The 15,634-nt window shown below is 37.1% G+C and overlaps 1 protein-coding gene across 6 annotated transcripts in view; it reads left to right on the top strand.

The window, feature by feature from the left end:
• Positions 1-15,634, top strand: part of LOC142453678 (histone deacetylase 8-like) — a 48,955-nt gene that overhangs the window by 15,371 nt on the left and 17,950 nt on the right. For 4 of the 6 annotated variants that reach the window (XM_075555236.1, XM_075555230.1, XM_075555235.1 and 1 more), the window contains 2 exons: positions 767-908; positions 11,574-11,621. In XM_075555236.1, coding sequence (XP_075411351.1) covers positions 767-908; positions 11,574-11,621 — 190 coding nt within the window. Of the gene's footprint in view, positions 1-766; positions 909-11,197; positions 11,304-11,573; positions 11,622-15,634 lie in introns of those variants that run through there. The other 2 variants (XM_075555231.1, XM_075555233.1) reach the window with 2 other exon arrangements.

The following is a 15,634-nucleotide window of genomic DNA, read 5'->3' as shown; positions in this document are numbered from 1 at the left end:
ATTTGAGAAAACGGTATGGGTTTTGTGAAACTGAGTGATGGATTAGATGGGGGAAAGTCTTTCAATGGTTTAGGCCCTGATAAACCATAAAAAAAAAATGAAACCCAAACTATACTGCCATTGAGTTCATTCTGATTCATAGCAACCCTATAGGACATAATAGAACTTCCCCTTTACGTTTCTGAAACTAAATCTCCATGGGAGTAGAAAGCCTCATCTTTTTCTTGTGGAGCCGCTGGTGGTTTCAAACTGCCGACCTTACTATTATGTTAGCAGCTCCAAACATAACCACCAGGACCCCTGTTAGGCTCTAATTGTGGTGTCTATATCTAGTCTGATTGTGTATGTGCTGACTTGGATGTCCTTGAATACAGGTTTATGGCCTAGCTAAATTTTCTACTGTATCCTTTATTAAACAACTACATTTTAAAAACTAAATGGCTATCACCATGGTTTAGTAGAAAGCACACTGGACTGAGAATCAAGAAACCTCAGTTGCAGACCTGACTCTCTGCTATGTAAGCAAGAGATACCATTTCTCAGGCCTCAATTTCTTCACCTATTGGTTATGACTAGTTAACGTGTAAGGTTTTTTTTTCTCTCAAGCTCTAATATTTTAAAAATCCTTTTCCTATTATTAGAATGTTTCTGTCTCAGTTGCAACTCATGCCAGCGCAGTCACTTTTCGGTAAATTGTCTCATCTCAAACACATTTTCCTTGTTGTAAAATTCATTTCTTACAAAGTAATCTGATTCTTGCCCTAAGGTTATGACTGCCCAGCCACTGAAGGGATATTTGACTGTGCAGCAGCTGTAGGAGGAGCTACAATCACAGCTGCCCAATGCCTGATTGATGGAAAGAGCAAAATAGCAATTAACTGGTCTGGAGGGTGGCATCATGCAAAGAAGTAAGAAAATTGCTTTCCTACTTTCTGACTGTACCTGAATCAATTTTCCTGTTATGTACAAGGGGGTACTCTCCCCCCAAAATGAAAACTTTTTTCAAGCTATGTATTTAAATTTTTTACAAAACAACCTTATCACCTTCAAACTACCCTCCATTATACTTAATACATTTGTCAAATCTGCAATTCCATTCTTGGAAATATTTTTCAAACTCGTGTTTGGATGGCTGACTGTACCTCCCTTGTTTTTTTCTTCACTTTTTCTAACTTCATCAAATTGCTGTCCTTTCATGTCCCTCTTTATTCTTGGAAACAAAAAGAAGTCACATGGAGCAAGGCCACGTGAGAGTAAGGTGCGTGGGGCAAGAGAGGCATGCTAGTTTGTTTTTGTTTTTTGTTTTTTTGACAAAAACTGGCCTATTGAGATGGCTGCATGAGCAGGTGCATTGTCGTGGTGGCAAAACCAGTCCCCTGTCTGCCACAAATCAGGCCTTTTTTTGGTCGCACACTGTTCTGCAATGTGAAAACTTGATTAACCTGGTGGAACAAACTCCCAAGTGCACTATGAGTTGACAGACACCCAGAACAAAGTTTGTCATCAATCAACATTGCACCTTTTTTTAAACGAGAAAACTACTCATCTTGAGTTTTTCCCACAGCACTCCTTTTGTTAGCTGTGTTCAACATCACAACAGTTTTTGCAGCAATTTTCCTGAGCAGAAAGCAAAATTTCACAGCTGTACACTGTTCTCTTAAATCGGCCATCCCCCCAAAATGAAAGATTGAAGCAAAACTGCTTTCACACACAAAAAATTCACTGTGACTAGAGAACGTTCCCAGGCAATGCCACTGGGTGTATTAAGTGCGAGTTGCTCCATGCTCACCTGGCGGGGGGTGGAGGGATGAGCACTATGAAAAAATGAGTACTACAAAAGCTCTTGGTTTTGGGGGGTACCTCCTCGTAAAAGCTTATGCTTATTTTATTGACATCTGCTGAGAGATTTGTATGTATTAGGCATCCTGAAGAGATACAAATGGAAATAGAAGGTGACTAATAACAGCATAGTAGAAAGAATACTATACTATTGAAAGTCAAGATAACCGGGTTCTAAGCCTAGTTTTACTCATAACAAGGTAACTTACTTTGTAGGCCTCAATTTTTCATCAGTGAAATGGGCAGTGTGAAGGATAACTGCACAATCTCTAAACTCCTCTTCACCTTTCTGAAAATTTCCTGGGGATATTTCGCTTGAGGAACATTAGCAAGATAAGAATAAGTAGGGAACAACATCAATAATGGTATCAGTTGAATACCTGTGTGAACTGAAGAGATTTAGCAGTAGAAAAAAGTCTTATAAGTACTAGTTTTGAGATCGTTCATGAAAGAAGTTGCAAACATTTTCAAATAGAGAATTGATGAGAATAGTTCGAAATTGGAAGACTGAAGAATCAAGAAGCAAACGTACGCTTCCATCTCTAAAGAAAGTAGTAACCTAGAAATGAGCAATTCTCTAAGGAGAAAGCTATTCTTAGGTATTGCTTGGGATTAGAGGAAAAAGTCTTCATAGAGGTTTATATTAACATTTCAAGCAGTAATACTCTTGAGAAGGCCTTTTTAGTACTCAGCATCTTTTCTGATATGTCTGTAGTATTTAACGAATGTTGGAAGAAAAGGATTTTAAAAACAATTTATCAGTGTGCTGTCTGAATGAAATGATTCCAGACAAACTGAAACCCTTGATAATGTTCTTTTCTCCTTTTATCGTACTGTTGTTTATATGTCCAGTTCTGAGGATTTTGGTTTTCTTAAAATTGAATTGTAATCCGTACTTAAGTTCTTCTTTTTTAAAAAAATCATTTTATTGGGGGCTCATACAATTCTTTTTTTTAAAAACAATTTATTAGGGACTCATACAACTCTTATCACAGTCCATACATATACATACATCAATTGTATAAAGCACATCTGTACATTCTTTGCCCTAATCATTTTGATCTTAATCAGCAAGTGCTTTAAGTCCTCCTCATTTTCAGCAAGCCAGATTGTGTCATCTGCATACTGCAGGTTGTTGATAAATCTTCCTCGACTCCTGCTGCTGTGTACTTCTTCATATAGACCAGCTTCTCAAATTATTTGGTCAGCTTACAGATTGAATAAGAATTGTGAAAGTATACTACCCTGACAGACCTCTTCTGATTTTAAACCTCTCAGTTCTTTTCAAACGACTTACCTTTTGGGATTCACATTCTTCTGAATATTAACCATAGTTTGTTAGGGTTCACATAGGTGAATGCCTTTGCATATTCAATAAAACACAAGAAACACTTTTCTTGTGGTCTCTGCTTTTAGCCTTGATCCATCTGACATCAGCAGTGATACTTCTTATGCCATGTCCTTCTGAATTTGGCTTGAATTTCTGGCAGTGTCCTATCGATGTACTATCAATGCAGCTGTTTTTGAATTATCAACATTTTACTTGCATGTGACATTAATATTGTTTGAAATTTTCTGTATGATTTCAAAAAGCAGCTCGAGAACCCAGGCATCAATGCAAAGAAGTAAGGAAACTGTGACTCTGTGGGGTCGCTGTTCTTCAAAATGGGCACAACACAAATACTGTAGTCAGTTGGCCAGGTAGCTATCTTTGAGTTTTCTTCAGTGCTTCATCACCTTGTTGAGACATTTCAATTTTTATTTTGTCAGTTACTATTCTGTCAAATACTGGAGCCTTGCTTTTTGGTAACACCCTCAGTACAGCTTGGACCATCAGGACCGTAGGTTCTTGATCATAGGTTACTACCTGATATGATTGAATGTCAACCAAATCTTTTTGGTACAGTGACTGTGTAATCCCTCCATCGTCTTTTGTTGTTTCCTGCATTATTCAATATTTTGTTCATGGAATCCTTCAATATTATAACTTGAGGCTTAAATGTTGTTTTCAGTTATTTCAACTTCATATATGTTGAGTGTATTCTTTTTTGGTTTTCTAAATTCAAGTCTTTGCACATTTTTTCATAGTAATTTGTCTTCTCGGGCTGCCTTTTGAAATTTTCTGTTCATCTCTTTTACTTCATCTTTTCTTCCATGGGCTGTAGCTATTCTGTGTTCAAGAGAAAGTTTGAGTCTCTTTTGACATTCATTTTGACTTTTTCTTTCTTGTGTTTTTAATGACCTTTTGTGGTCTTCATAAATGATGTTCTTGATGTCCTACCACAGCTCATCAGACCTTCTGTCACTAGTGTTCAGTGCAGCAAATCTTTTCTTCAGATGTTGAAATTCAGCTGAGATATATTCAAGGTTGTATTTTGACTCTCATGGACTTGTTTTAATTTTCTTCACCTTCAACCTGAATTTACAAATGAGCAATTTGTTTCAATTGGTTCCACAACTGGCCTCCTTTTGATAGCTGATAATGAGCTTTCTTCATACTTTTTTCCCACAGATGTAGTCAGTTTGATTCCTTTGTATTCTGTTGCTGAACTGTATACATACAGTTGCTGTTTAAGTTGTTGAAAAAGGGTATTTGCAATGAAGAAGCCATTGGCCTTATAAAATTCTATCATATGATTTCCAGCGTTATTTCTATCCTATGGCCATGTTTTATAACTACTGTTCCTTCTTCATTGTTTAAACTTCTGCATTCCAATCACCTATCATTTGCAATCTATTTTCATTGCATGGTTGATCAATTTCAGGCTGAAGAATTTAGTAGAATCCCACAGTTTCATCAACACTATCTGTAGTTGTTGGTGTGTAAATTTTAATATTATTTGTATTGACTAGATTTCCTTGTAGGCATATAGATATTATCCTATGACATCAGCATTATGCTTTAAGATAGATCCTGCAATTTCCTCTTTGATGAAGATTATGATACTATTCTTTTTGACCTTATTATTCCTGGTACAGTAAATTATGTGATTGTCAATCTCAAAATGGCCAATACCAGTACATTTCAGCTCACTAATGCTTAGGATATCAATTTTTTAGGATATCAATCTTTATGCATTCCATTTTCACTTTTGACATCTTATAGCTTTCCTAGATTCATACTTCATATATTCCAAGTTCTGATTATTAATAGCTATTTTCAGCTGTTTCTTTTGATTTTGAGCCATGCCTCAGCACATAAAGGTCCTGAAAGCTTTACTTCATCATCCACATCATTATGGTGGATTCTATTTTGAGGAGGCAATACTTCAGTTGCATTTTAAGTGCCTTCCAACTAGAGGGGGTCATTTTCCATCACTATAAGCCACTGCTGTTCATAAGGTTTTCTCTAGCTAGCCCTCAGAATTGAACAGCCTCTTCCATTTTTGTGGTCTGTTCTTAGTCTGGAAGCTCTGCTGAAACATATTCATCTTGAGTGACCCTGTTGATATTTGAAATACCAGTGATGTGGTGCGTTTCAATTTGTGTTGTAAGAGTTTCAATTTCCACATATCCTTGCCAACATTTCATATTTTCTGTTTGATTTTGTTTTTATCTCACCATAGTTATCCCAATGGGAGTGAAAACACATCTCATGTAGTTTATATTTGCACCTCTCTGGTGGCTAATAATATTAAACATCTTTTCATGTGTGTGTTGGTCATTGGAATATCCTTTTTGGTAAAGTGTTTATTCAAGTCATTTACCTATTTTATTTGTTTTCCTGTTAAGTTGTTTAAGTTTTACATATATATATGTTATTAGATTCTTAGTGGATATATAGTTCCCCCAAATATTCTACCAGTTAGTAGCTTGTCTTTTCATATTTTTGGTAACAGTTTTTTGGTGGATAAAATTTTGAAATTTTTATGATATCACATTCATTTATTTTTTGCCTTTTGCTATTTGTACATTTGTTATTTTATCAGTGAGTCTACTTTAAAAAAATAAGCCTGATGTGGTTGTTTCTGAATTTTTCTAAGAATTTATGGTTTTAGAATGCACAGTTAGGTCCTTACTGCATTGTAAATTTATTTTTGTGTTTGGCTTGAGGCATATTAAGTATTAAAGTTATATAGCATCAGTCTTCTGATGTGTTCTTCTTTTTAGATACTGTGTTGGTTTTTCTAACTCTTTTGCTTTCCAGGACCTCTGGTGGCACTGTCAAGTAAGTGTCGCACTGCCACACTCAGGGAAAAGTTAAGGCTGGTCTGCTCTCATAAAAATTTAGAGCCCTGGAAATTCTATAAAGGGTTGTTGTGAGTTGGAATCAACTCAATGACAGCGGGTTTTGGTTCCCTCTCTATATAACTTTAGAATTAGTTTGTTGATACCCACAAAATAATTTACTGGGGATTTGTGATTGCTTTGAATCTATGATCATTCTGGGAAGAACTTCCATGTTAAAAATATTGTCTTATCCATGAACATGGAATGTTGTTATATGCCATCAAGCCAATTTCTGACATATAGCAACCCAATATGCCAAAGTAGAACTGCCTCCATAGTTTTCTAGGCTGTAACCTTTGGAGGAGCAGATCTTTGTGTTAGCAGCCCAGTGTTCAACTACTGAGCCACCAGGGCTCTTTACCAAGAATAGTGCATGAGAAGTGATGTCAGTTGCAATCAGCTTGAGGGCACCCGTTATTGCTCTTGTTGCATGTGGGAGGAGGTGAAAGAAGAGGAAGATGACCAGGTTTCTGTTTAGCTTGTTTGGGTATGGCCCGTACAAGCAAGCAATTCTTAACAATAGCTAATATATTTTAAGCTAAGTGCTAGTGACTTGCATTTTGCTCTTCTGTCCTCACAAGAACATTAGGAGGTTTGGTATTGTTACCCATTTTCCATGATACAGAAATACTGAAAAACAATTTGTTCAGGATTTTTAGGTGGCAAAGTTGAGACTCAACACACAAGCAATCTGATTATTAATTCTGTGTGATTAGCCATTGCATATTCTACTACAATAAAAAGGAGTGGATGATGGTATGCAATGGAAGTAATACTCAGGTGAATTGGATATTCGGAGTTGTATATGGAGGTAGAAGCGGAAATAGAAATAAAAGTGTTATGGATATAACAAATGGTGGTATAAATTCTGAAAGTGGATGAGATTACTGAGGTGAAATAAAAAGAGTGAGGAGAAAGACAAATAAGAGAGTACAAAAAGAAAGATAAGAGAACACAGAACCCAAGGAAGCATTGATTTCTAATGGGCAAGCAGATGAAAAGACTAGGGAATTCAACTGAAAAGCAACAATTAAGAGTAGCTAGAGAGGTCTTGGAATGTCAAGATGTCAAAAGCTTTTTAAAATACAGAGTTCTCAGAGATCCCATGTACTATCTGGTCAGTCCAGCTAGTTACTAAAGGATCAGTCATATTTGGCAATTAAGGTTAATGGTCTTTATAAGAGAATTTTGGAGAAAGTAATGAGTAGAAAGTAAAGAAATACCTAGGAAAGGATGACTGTTTTCCAGAGGTTTGAATGAGAAAGGAAAGAAGAGAGGTGTGGCCAAGAGAAATTAAAGGCTAAAGCATAGTTGACCCAGACCTTCATTCCTGAGAGACAAACCAGAGAACCCTTTCTAACACAATAGTGTTTGTATTATCCATTTGAAAATATTTAAGTACATTTAAAGGTTGAAAGGAAAATATTGGAAATGCATATGAGATGGATGAACAGTGCAGAGAAGACTACAGGAAAGAAGCAAGTAAAATGGCTTTGGGAGGATGGGACCCACCTCTTCTGAAGCCAGAGAAAAAGAAAGATGTGACAGAGGAGATTGAGTTGTCTGCTGTTCAGTTTCTGCCATATGTCCTCTTGTTTCTCTGTGGACAACTCCTGTTCTCCTATATGAAAGTAAGCCAAAAATGACGGCTAAAACCATCATAGAAGCTTTATTAATAAAAAACATAGAAATGCAAAGTTGTTGTTTCTGGACACATCTTCCATCTATGTCTGTATGTATGGAGGCATTGTTTCTGCTTCCTTAAACTTTCCCCAAAGAATTCTATACTGTTTGATTTACATTGTGAAGGAACTGCAGCTTTGGCATCCTTGAGAGACTCAAATTGTGTTCCTTTTCAATGTTATTTGAGTGTGGGAAACAAAAACAAATCTGAAAGGGCAAGATTAGAACTGTCTGGTGATCTCTTTCAGAGGAGTTGGCAGTGGTAGCCAAGCAACAATGTAGCCAAGCAACAATCTTCTGGTCTCAGGGTTGTCTAGGCTCTTTAGTCCCTTGGATTAATTGTTCCCATGCATTTGGATTTTCTTCACTCTTCTTTGTTCCATAGAGGAGAAGCCAAAGTTGCACCTTAGATGTGTGTCAGTGTGCCTCCTATAGGATATTCCTTTTTTCTACTGACTCTCTACGAAGCATGATAGGGACTGGTCTCTCCAGATAACTTGTCCAGATTACAAGAGATAAAATCTTGCCATTCTTGATTCTCAAGAGTATTTGTTCTTGCTGTTCATGATATATATTTAGTATTCTTTGCCAATGCCATATTTCAAAGTTATCAATTATTCATCAGGATTCCTTATGTATTGCCCAGGTTTCACATGCATATGAATGTCCTGAAAATACCATGGCTTGAGGCAGACCCACCTTAGCTTTCAAGACATTTTTGAATTTTAACATTTTAAAGAGGTCTTTTGCAGCAGATTGGTCCAATGCAGTATGCTGTTTGCTTTCTTGACTACTGCTTCCATGAGAATTGATTGTGGATCTAAGAAAAATGAAACCCTTTACAATATCAGTATTTCCCCCATTTATGTTGATGTTGCATATTGGTTGAATTGTGCTCATTGGTCCAGAGTCACTGTACTAAAAAGAATTAGATGACATCCAATCATTTAAGGAGGTGTACATGATCAAGAACGAATGGTATTGAAGGAAGAAGTCCAAACTACATTGAACTCTTTGGTGAAAAGCAAGGTTTCAGGAGTTGACAGAATTCTAATTGAGATATTGTAGCAAATGGATATAGTACTGGAAGCATTCACTAATCTAAGCTAATTAGAAGAGAACCATACGCATCATACATTCTTAGTACCCCCCAAAAGATGATACAATGGAATGTAGAAATTATTGAACAATATCATTGACATTGCAGCCCTAGGGTTAGCTGGCTGGTCTCCAACTCCAGCTCCTAGAGCATTTGTATTTCCTTCTCATAGAATACCTGTGAAAGTGAACTATTCCCATGTTTGTCTCTTTGCTAGGCTGTCCTTAAACAGGAATTTCATCTTATTCATCTTTATATCTCGAGCCCCTAGCACCGTATCAAGCATATAAGAAATGCGCAGAAAAATACAGAATGAATAAATAAGTCCTAGAAATGAATCCCTAGAAATACTTGAATGACTGCCATAAGACTGGGCAAAGTAGGTATGTGGCTGCGGAAGGAAGAAGAGCTCATAAGAGTAGTGGTGAAAGTCAAAGGGAGGAATAATTTTTAGCTCAGTGGAAGAAAGGATTTTGCTAATTTTCTTAATGAATTAGGATCAAATTGGAAGCACTGGGTAGAAGTGAGATCCCTGTAATAAAGAGGTGTTCAATCACCCCGTGGAGAATTCTTGGAAGTGATTTGGGGGAGGAAATTTCAATAGTAGAAAGGAAAGTGATGGTGATAAGTGATGCTCAGGGCTTCTTTATTAAACGGTTTCTCTCAGAACAGCCCTGGTTTGGAGAAGTGCTTCTCCATAAACTAGACCATTATTAGTCACCCGGGGCACCTGGGGCTACTCACCATTTCTCCTTGAGGGCAGGAGTATGTTAACCATCCTCCTTAGCACTGTCATTACTAGCTAGTATATAGTAAAGCTCAGCAACGATTGGCTGAATTGTATATGATTATCCAGATATCAAAGACACTTCTCTTTCTACCTCGACAAATGCCTGTGGAATGAAGTTAATGAAAATTATATTTATGGAACAAAGTTTGACTCACGTCATTAATTATTATTCAATACTGAGTACATACTATAAGCAAGGCCACCTACTAGGTTTTGTGAGAAAGAAACAAGAGATTCTATCCCCCAGGGTTTCGTATTGTTGCACCAGAGAAAACCTATGGCCACAATAAGTATAGCACAAGGTAGAAAGTCCTTAGCACCGTGCGCGCAATGTACTAGCTACTTGCGGGAGGCTGAATACTGGCCTCCATGTCTTCATTTCCAGAGCCGGTGAATGTTACTTTATATGGCAAAAGGGGTTTTGCAAGTGTGCTTAAATTAAGGATCATGAGGTTTAGATATTATTTCAGATGACCTGGGTGAGACCTAATTGTAAAGTATCCTATAAGAGGGAGATTTGACACAGAGGAGAAGGTGGAAGCAAAGTCAGAGAAGATGCTCCATTGCTGGTTTTGCAATTGGAGAAAGGAGCAAGCCAAGGGCTGCAAGGAACACAGCTTTTAAAACCTGGGAAAGACAAGAAAACAAATTCTCTAGTCTCTGAAGGTAGCACAGCCTTGTAGGCATCTTGATTTTAGCCCTGCCAGACACATTTTAAACTTCTAGCTTCCAGAATTGTAAGAGAATATATTTATGTTGTTTTAAGTTATTTATTATAGCAGCAATAGGAAATTAATATGACACTCAATAAATATTTTTGAAGAAATGGGATTTTTAAAAGTTCTATAAAAGAAGTAAAGATACGAGGTTCCCTACACAGTAGGCGAGAGCCTATAAGCCTCAAAAATGTTCCCAGTCCATACAACTAGTTTTCCCCTTAATCAAGTCAGCTAGGGGATTATAGTGGGCTTCATAGTTTGCCCAAGGGGAGTGAGCGCAGCCAGTGTAGGTGGTGCTGCTACGGCACAGAACTGTCTGAGTGGAAAATTCGCCAGCCAAACCTACTATATGGATCACAATGAGTGCACATTCTGTTGTACATGGGCTGACCGGATGGCAGCTAGCAACAGCAGCTTGCCAATAATATTCCTGAAAACTGTTAGCCTCCTGTTGCCACTTTGGAAATCTACTTAGTGTTAGTTCTAGGACTCTCAGTTGCCTGAATGCTGTGCCAGCGAATTTCTTTTTTTACTGAGTTGCAATACCTATTTGCTTTAAACTGTTTAATGCTTTATTATATGAGGGGTAGTCCCCCAAACCCGGATTCTCTCCCCAAAGCTATGTATGTATGTATGTATGTATGTATGCATTTACAACATAACCGTATCACCTTCAAAGCACTCTCCATTACTCTTAATACATTTGTCAAATCTGAAATTCCATTCTTGGAAATATGTTTCAAACTCATCTGGATGGTTGACAGAACCTCTCTTGTTTTTTTCTTCACCTCTTCTAACGTCATCAAATCGCTGTCCTTTCATTTGCGGAAACAAAAGTTACATGGAGAGAGGTCAGGTGAGTAAGGTACGTGGGGCAAGAGGAATGCTGGTTTTTGCCCAAAACTGGCGCACTGAGATGGCTGCGTGAGCAGGTGCATTGTTGTGGTGGCAAAACCAGTTCCATCTGCCACAAATTAGGCCTTTTTTTGTTATGCAATCTTTTCAGAGCCTGTAAATAGAAAGGCTGATTAACAGTCTGACCTGGTGGAACAAACTCCAAATGCATTATCACCCCTCATATCACAACCTCTTTTTTGTAAAGTACCCACTCGTATAGTATTTTATGTTGTTTTCAAGTTTTCTCAAACATGTTGAAAACATAAGAGCCTTACAGACAAGGACCGGGATTTATATATATCTGTACCTTCCACAGAGGAGTCCTGGTGGCGCAGTATATATGCATTGGGACACTATCCGAAAGGTAAGCAGTGTGAAATCATCAGCTGCTCTGGGGAGAAAGCTGAGGTTTGCTGCTCCTGTAAAGAGTTACAGTCTTGGAAGCCACAGGGGTAGTTCTACCCTCTACCCTATAGGGTCACAATCAGCTGCAATTGACTCGAGGGTGGTGAGTGTAGTTTGGTATCTTTCATAATACTAGTTATTCCAGAGGTGCTCACTAAATATTTATTTATTGCTAATAATCAAGAAGCTGGGTACAGGGAGTAGAGGAGTGCTATTTTGTGTTTCTATTTTTAGGCCATAACTAACTAGATGACCAACTTTACTCAGCAATCAAACATGAATTGCTATCTCTAATATGGGCTAGGCCTATATTTTATACAGTCAATGTATACACAAGTAAAACAAATAAAATTTGGTCTCTATTACTGAAGGCTTGAATGACAAAGGCTGATTAATTAACACACTAAAATATAACATGATATACTATTGGTAAAGCCAGACACTCCTAAACGAAATGAAAGCAATTAACTCTGTCTATGAAAGACAGGAACCAATACAAAGGTGACAAGTAAGTTATACTGTGAAAGAAAATCAGCTGCCCAGAAAGAAAAGAGGCAGGTAGGGAAAAAATCAGAAGACACAGAGGATTAGTATAATCCTCGAGCAAGGAGTGGTAGGTAGGTAGGAATGTTAGAAAGGCAAGTATTATCGATAGAACTGTGTCGGTCCAAAATACACATTGAATCATGTGAAAGTCTTAGCAAACAAAAAGAAATTAGGAGAGTACAACTGGACACAGAAGTAAAGCTCTCGCTATTTTCAGACGATATGATTTTATAGAGAGAAAACGCTAAGGACTCCACAAAAAGACTCTTGGAAACAATTGAGAGATTTGGTAAAGTAGCAGGATACAAGAATAACAAGCAGAAATTAACCGGATTCTTATATACCAGTGATTGCTTCAAAAAAGACATGAAGAAAACAATACCATTTACAATAGTCACACAAAAGATATAATCCCTAGGAATAAATCTAAGCAAAGAAACAAAGGACCTATACCAAAAAAAATACTGAACGTTATTACAAGACACCAAAAGAGATCTACACAAATGGAAGACAATGCCATGTTCATGGTTAGGAAGACGTAATGTTGTGAAAATGTACTGCTGATTGCACAACACAATCTACAAATAAAATACAATTCCGATCCAATTCCTAACTTCATTCATTTAAAGAAATGGAAAAATTAGTTACCAACTTCATATGAAGAAGGAAGAAGCCCAGGGTAAGCAAAGAATTCTTGAAAATGAGGAACAAAGTAGGAAGTCTTGCACTACCTGACCTCAAAACTTATTACACAGTGACAGTAGTCAAAACAGCCTGGTACAGGTATACTGATAGATACATAGACCAATGTATGGATAGAAAGCCCAGAAATAAAAGTATCTACCTACAGGCAACTGATTTTCAACAAATAACCAAAGAATATTAAATGTCAAAGGGATACTCTCTTCAATGAATGGTACTTGATATGTTGGCTCTCCATCTGCAGAAAAATGAAACAAGACCCATATCTTAGTCCATGTACAAAAATTAACTGGAGATGAAACAGAGACCTAAATGTAAATCTCAAAGCTGTAAGGATGATCAATGAGAAAATTGGGACAAACTTAAGGGCCCTATTGCAGGACATACACAGACTACCAAATATCATAAAGGAGGCACACATAATAGAAAACAAAATAGAATGAATAGAATATAATAGAAATAAAGATCTATTAAAAATAAAACACTTAAGCACATCAAATGACTTCATCAAAAGAATAAAATAAGAGCCCACAGATTGGGAAAAATTCTTTAGCAATGAAACAACAGACTAGGAATTAATTACAAAATCTACAGAATTCTGTAATATCTCAATAAGAAAGAATCAAATAATCCAATTAAAAGGTGGGCAAAGGACATGAATAGGCATTCACGGGAGACAACACGCTACACGTGGATAGCTAACAAACACATGAAGAAATGCTCACAAACACTAGCCATCCAGATGATGCAAATCAAACCGAGACACCACCTTACACCCACAACCATAGCCCAATTAAAAAATTTTAAATAGAAACAAAACAACAAATGCCGGAGAGTGTGTGGAGTGATTGAAAATACACTGTTGGTGGGCTTATAAATATGTACAACCATTGTGGAAAGCAATAGCTACTTAAAACAATTGGAAAGAGAAATCCCTTAAGACCCAGCAATACCTCTGCTGTACCTAAAGAAGAGACAAAATACAAACAAATGTATGCCCCCATGTTCGCCACAACACTGTTCACATATAACAAGATAGGAAAAGCAGCCCAAACATCCATCAGTAGAATGGATAAATAAACTCTGGTACATACACAAAACTGGTGAAACCACAAAACACTACATGACAAGGATGGGTCTAGAAACTATTATACTTAGTCAATCACAAAAGGACAAATACTAAGACAAAGGCAAGCACCTGTTCTCAGGTCATGTAATTTCTTATTTGGTCTCCCCCTCATGATCCACTTCTCCCCTCCTGTTTGTATATCTTAATAACCAATTCAACAAAGGAGGCCTCACCTCAGCTCGGGTCAGTTTCTGGAGTAGAGAGAGTGGAACAATCAGTCCCTGCTATATAACATGTCTACGGTTACTCCAAATCAACAGACACTTCTACAAGGGTGCTCAATGAACCCCAATAGAAATTCAAGTGCAGAGGTGATGCTGATGGGGTGGCGGGGGGTGGGGGGGACAGTGATCTTTGTCTCAGAGGAGGTGACTTCACATTGGCTGATGGATAAACTAGTCCTCAATTGGGAAAAATGCTTAATATTACTCCAACAGGAGAATACACCTGGTATTTATTGATTATGTTCTTAATTGGGTACTTTTGATCAAATTTCTATCCAGCCCTTGGTGACCCAGGCTGCATGCTATAGACAGCCTGGACTTTAGACTTTGTTCTTTCAAGGTGTTTCATAGGTTACGCCAGAAGAATCAGATTTGGAAATCCCACTAAGCAAACTGGACTTTACCTTTAATTCACCTGCAACAAATTAAAGGAACTGAAATAATCCTTTGGAATTAAGGCTGAAATTCCTTAGTGTGAGAATAAGTACATGAGTACTATCCTAAGGTTAGGGAATTGAAAATTATTGGACTTCGGTTAAAATCTCTTGCACAAAAATCTGCAACCTAAAACTACCACATAATTGCTTGTTTCATACTCTTTATTATGACATATATCCCAGCAGGCATAGTTCTGCCTTAGTGAGCGTTATTTAAAGTTGCATACAAGTGGTCTTCAAAAATTCATGAAAAATTTGTTATTATGAAAAAAAACTACACTGGTTTAAAAAAAGTTTACAGCAAAATATGCTGTTTTTATCACATATATGAACTAAGTTTTTATACCACGTATGAACAGGATCTAGATTGAGGCACTAAGTAGGTTAAAACATCAGTTTGAATAGAGCCCCTATCAGAGCAACATGAATTCTACTAAAATTGAAGCAAGAACAAACACCAAATTTATGGTAAAGTCTGAATGGAAGAATGGTGAAATCACTGCTATTTCACAAGAAGTTTACAGGGACAATGCTATGAAGAAATCAGCAATTTACAAATGGATAACTTGTTTTAAGAAAAATAAGATGATGCTGAGGATGAAGCCCACTGAAGTATCAAGTTTCGAAAAAACAATCTTGTTGGTACTCTAATTGAGAGTTGAGAAGACAAAGATTAACAGTAGAAACCATAGCCAACACCGCAGATTGTTTCAGTTGACACAATTCTGACTGAAAAATTAAAATGGAGCACATGCTCTGTTCAATGGGTGCCAAAACTATGTGTCCTGATCATAGAAAGAGGAACGCTTTCTGTGGAAATTTTAACCAGTTAAGAACCTGAAGCATTTCTTTGAAGAATTCTAATCAGAGATGAAACATGATTTTACTAGTATAATTCTGAAAACAATGTACACTCAAAGCAATGACTATCATG

The sequence above is a fragment of the Tenrec ecaudatus genome, chromosome 7 (assembly GCF_050624435.1).
Source record: "Tenrec ecaudatus isolate mTenEca1 chromosome 7, mTenEca1.hap1, whole genome shotgun sequence".
Lineage (NCBI taxonomy): Eukaryota > Metazoa > Chordata > Mammalia > Afrosoricida > Tenrecidae > Tenrec > Tenrec ecaudatus.
Note: the sequence above shows the minus strand (reverse complement) of the source record. Positions and strands in the feature narration are given on the sequence as shown.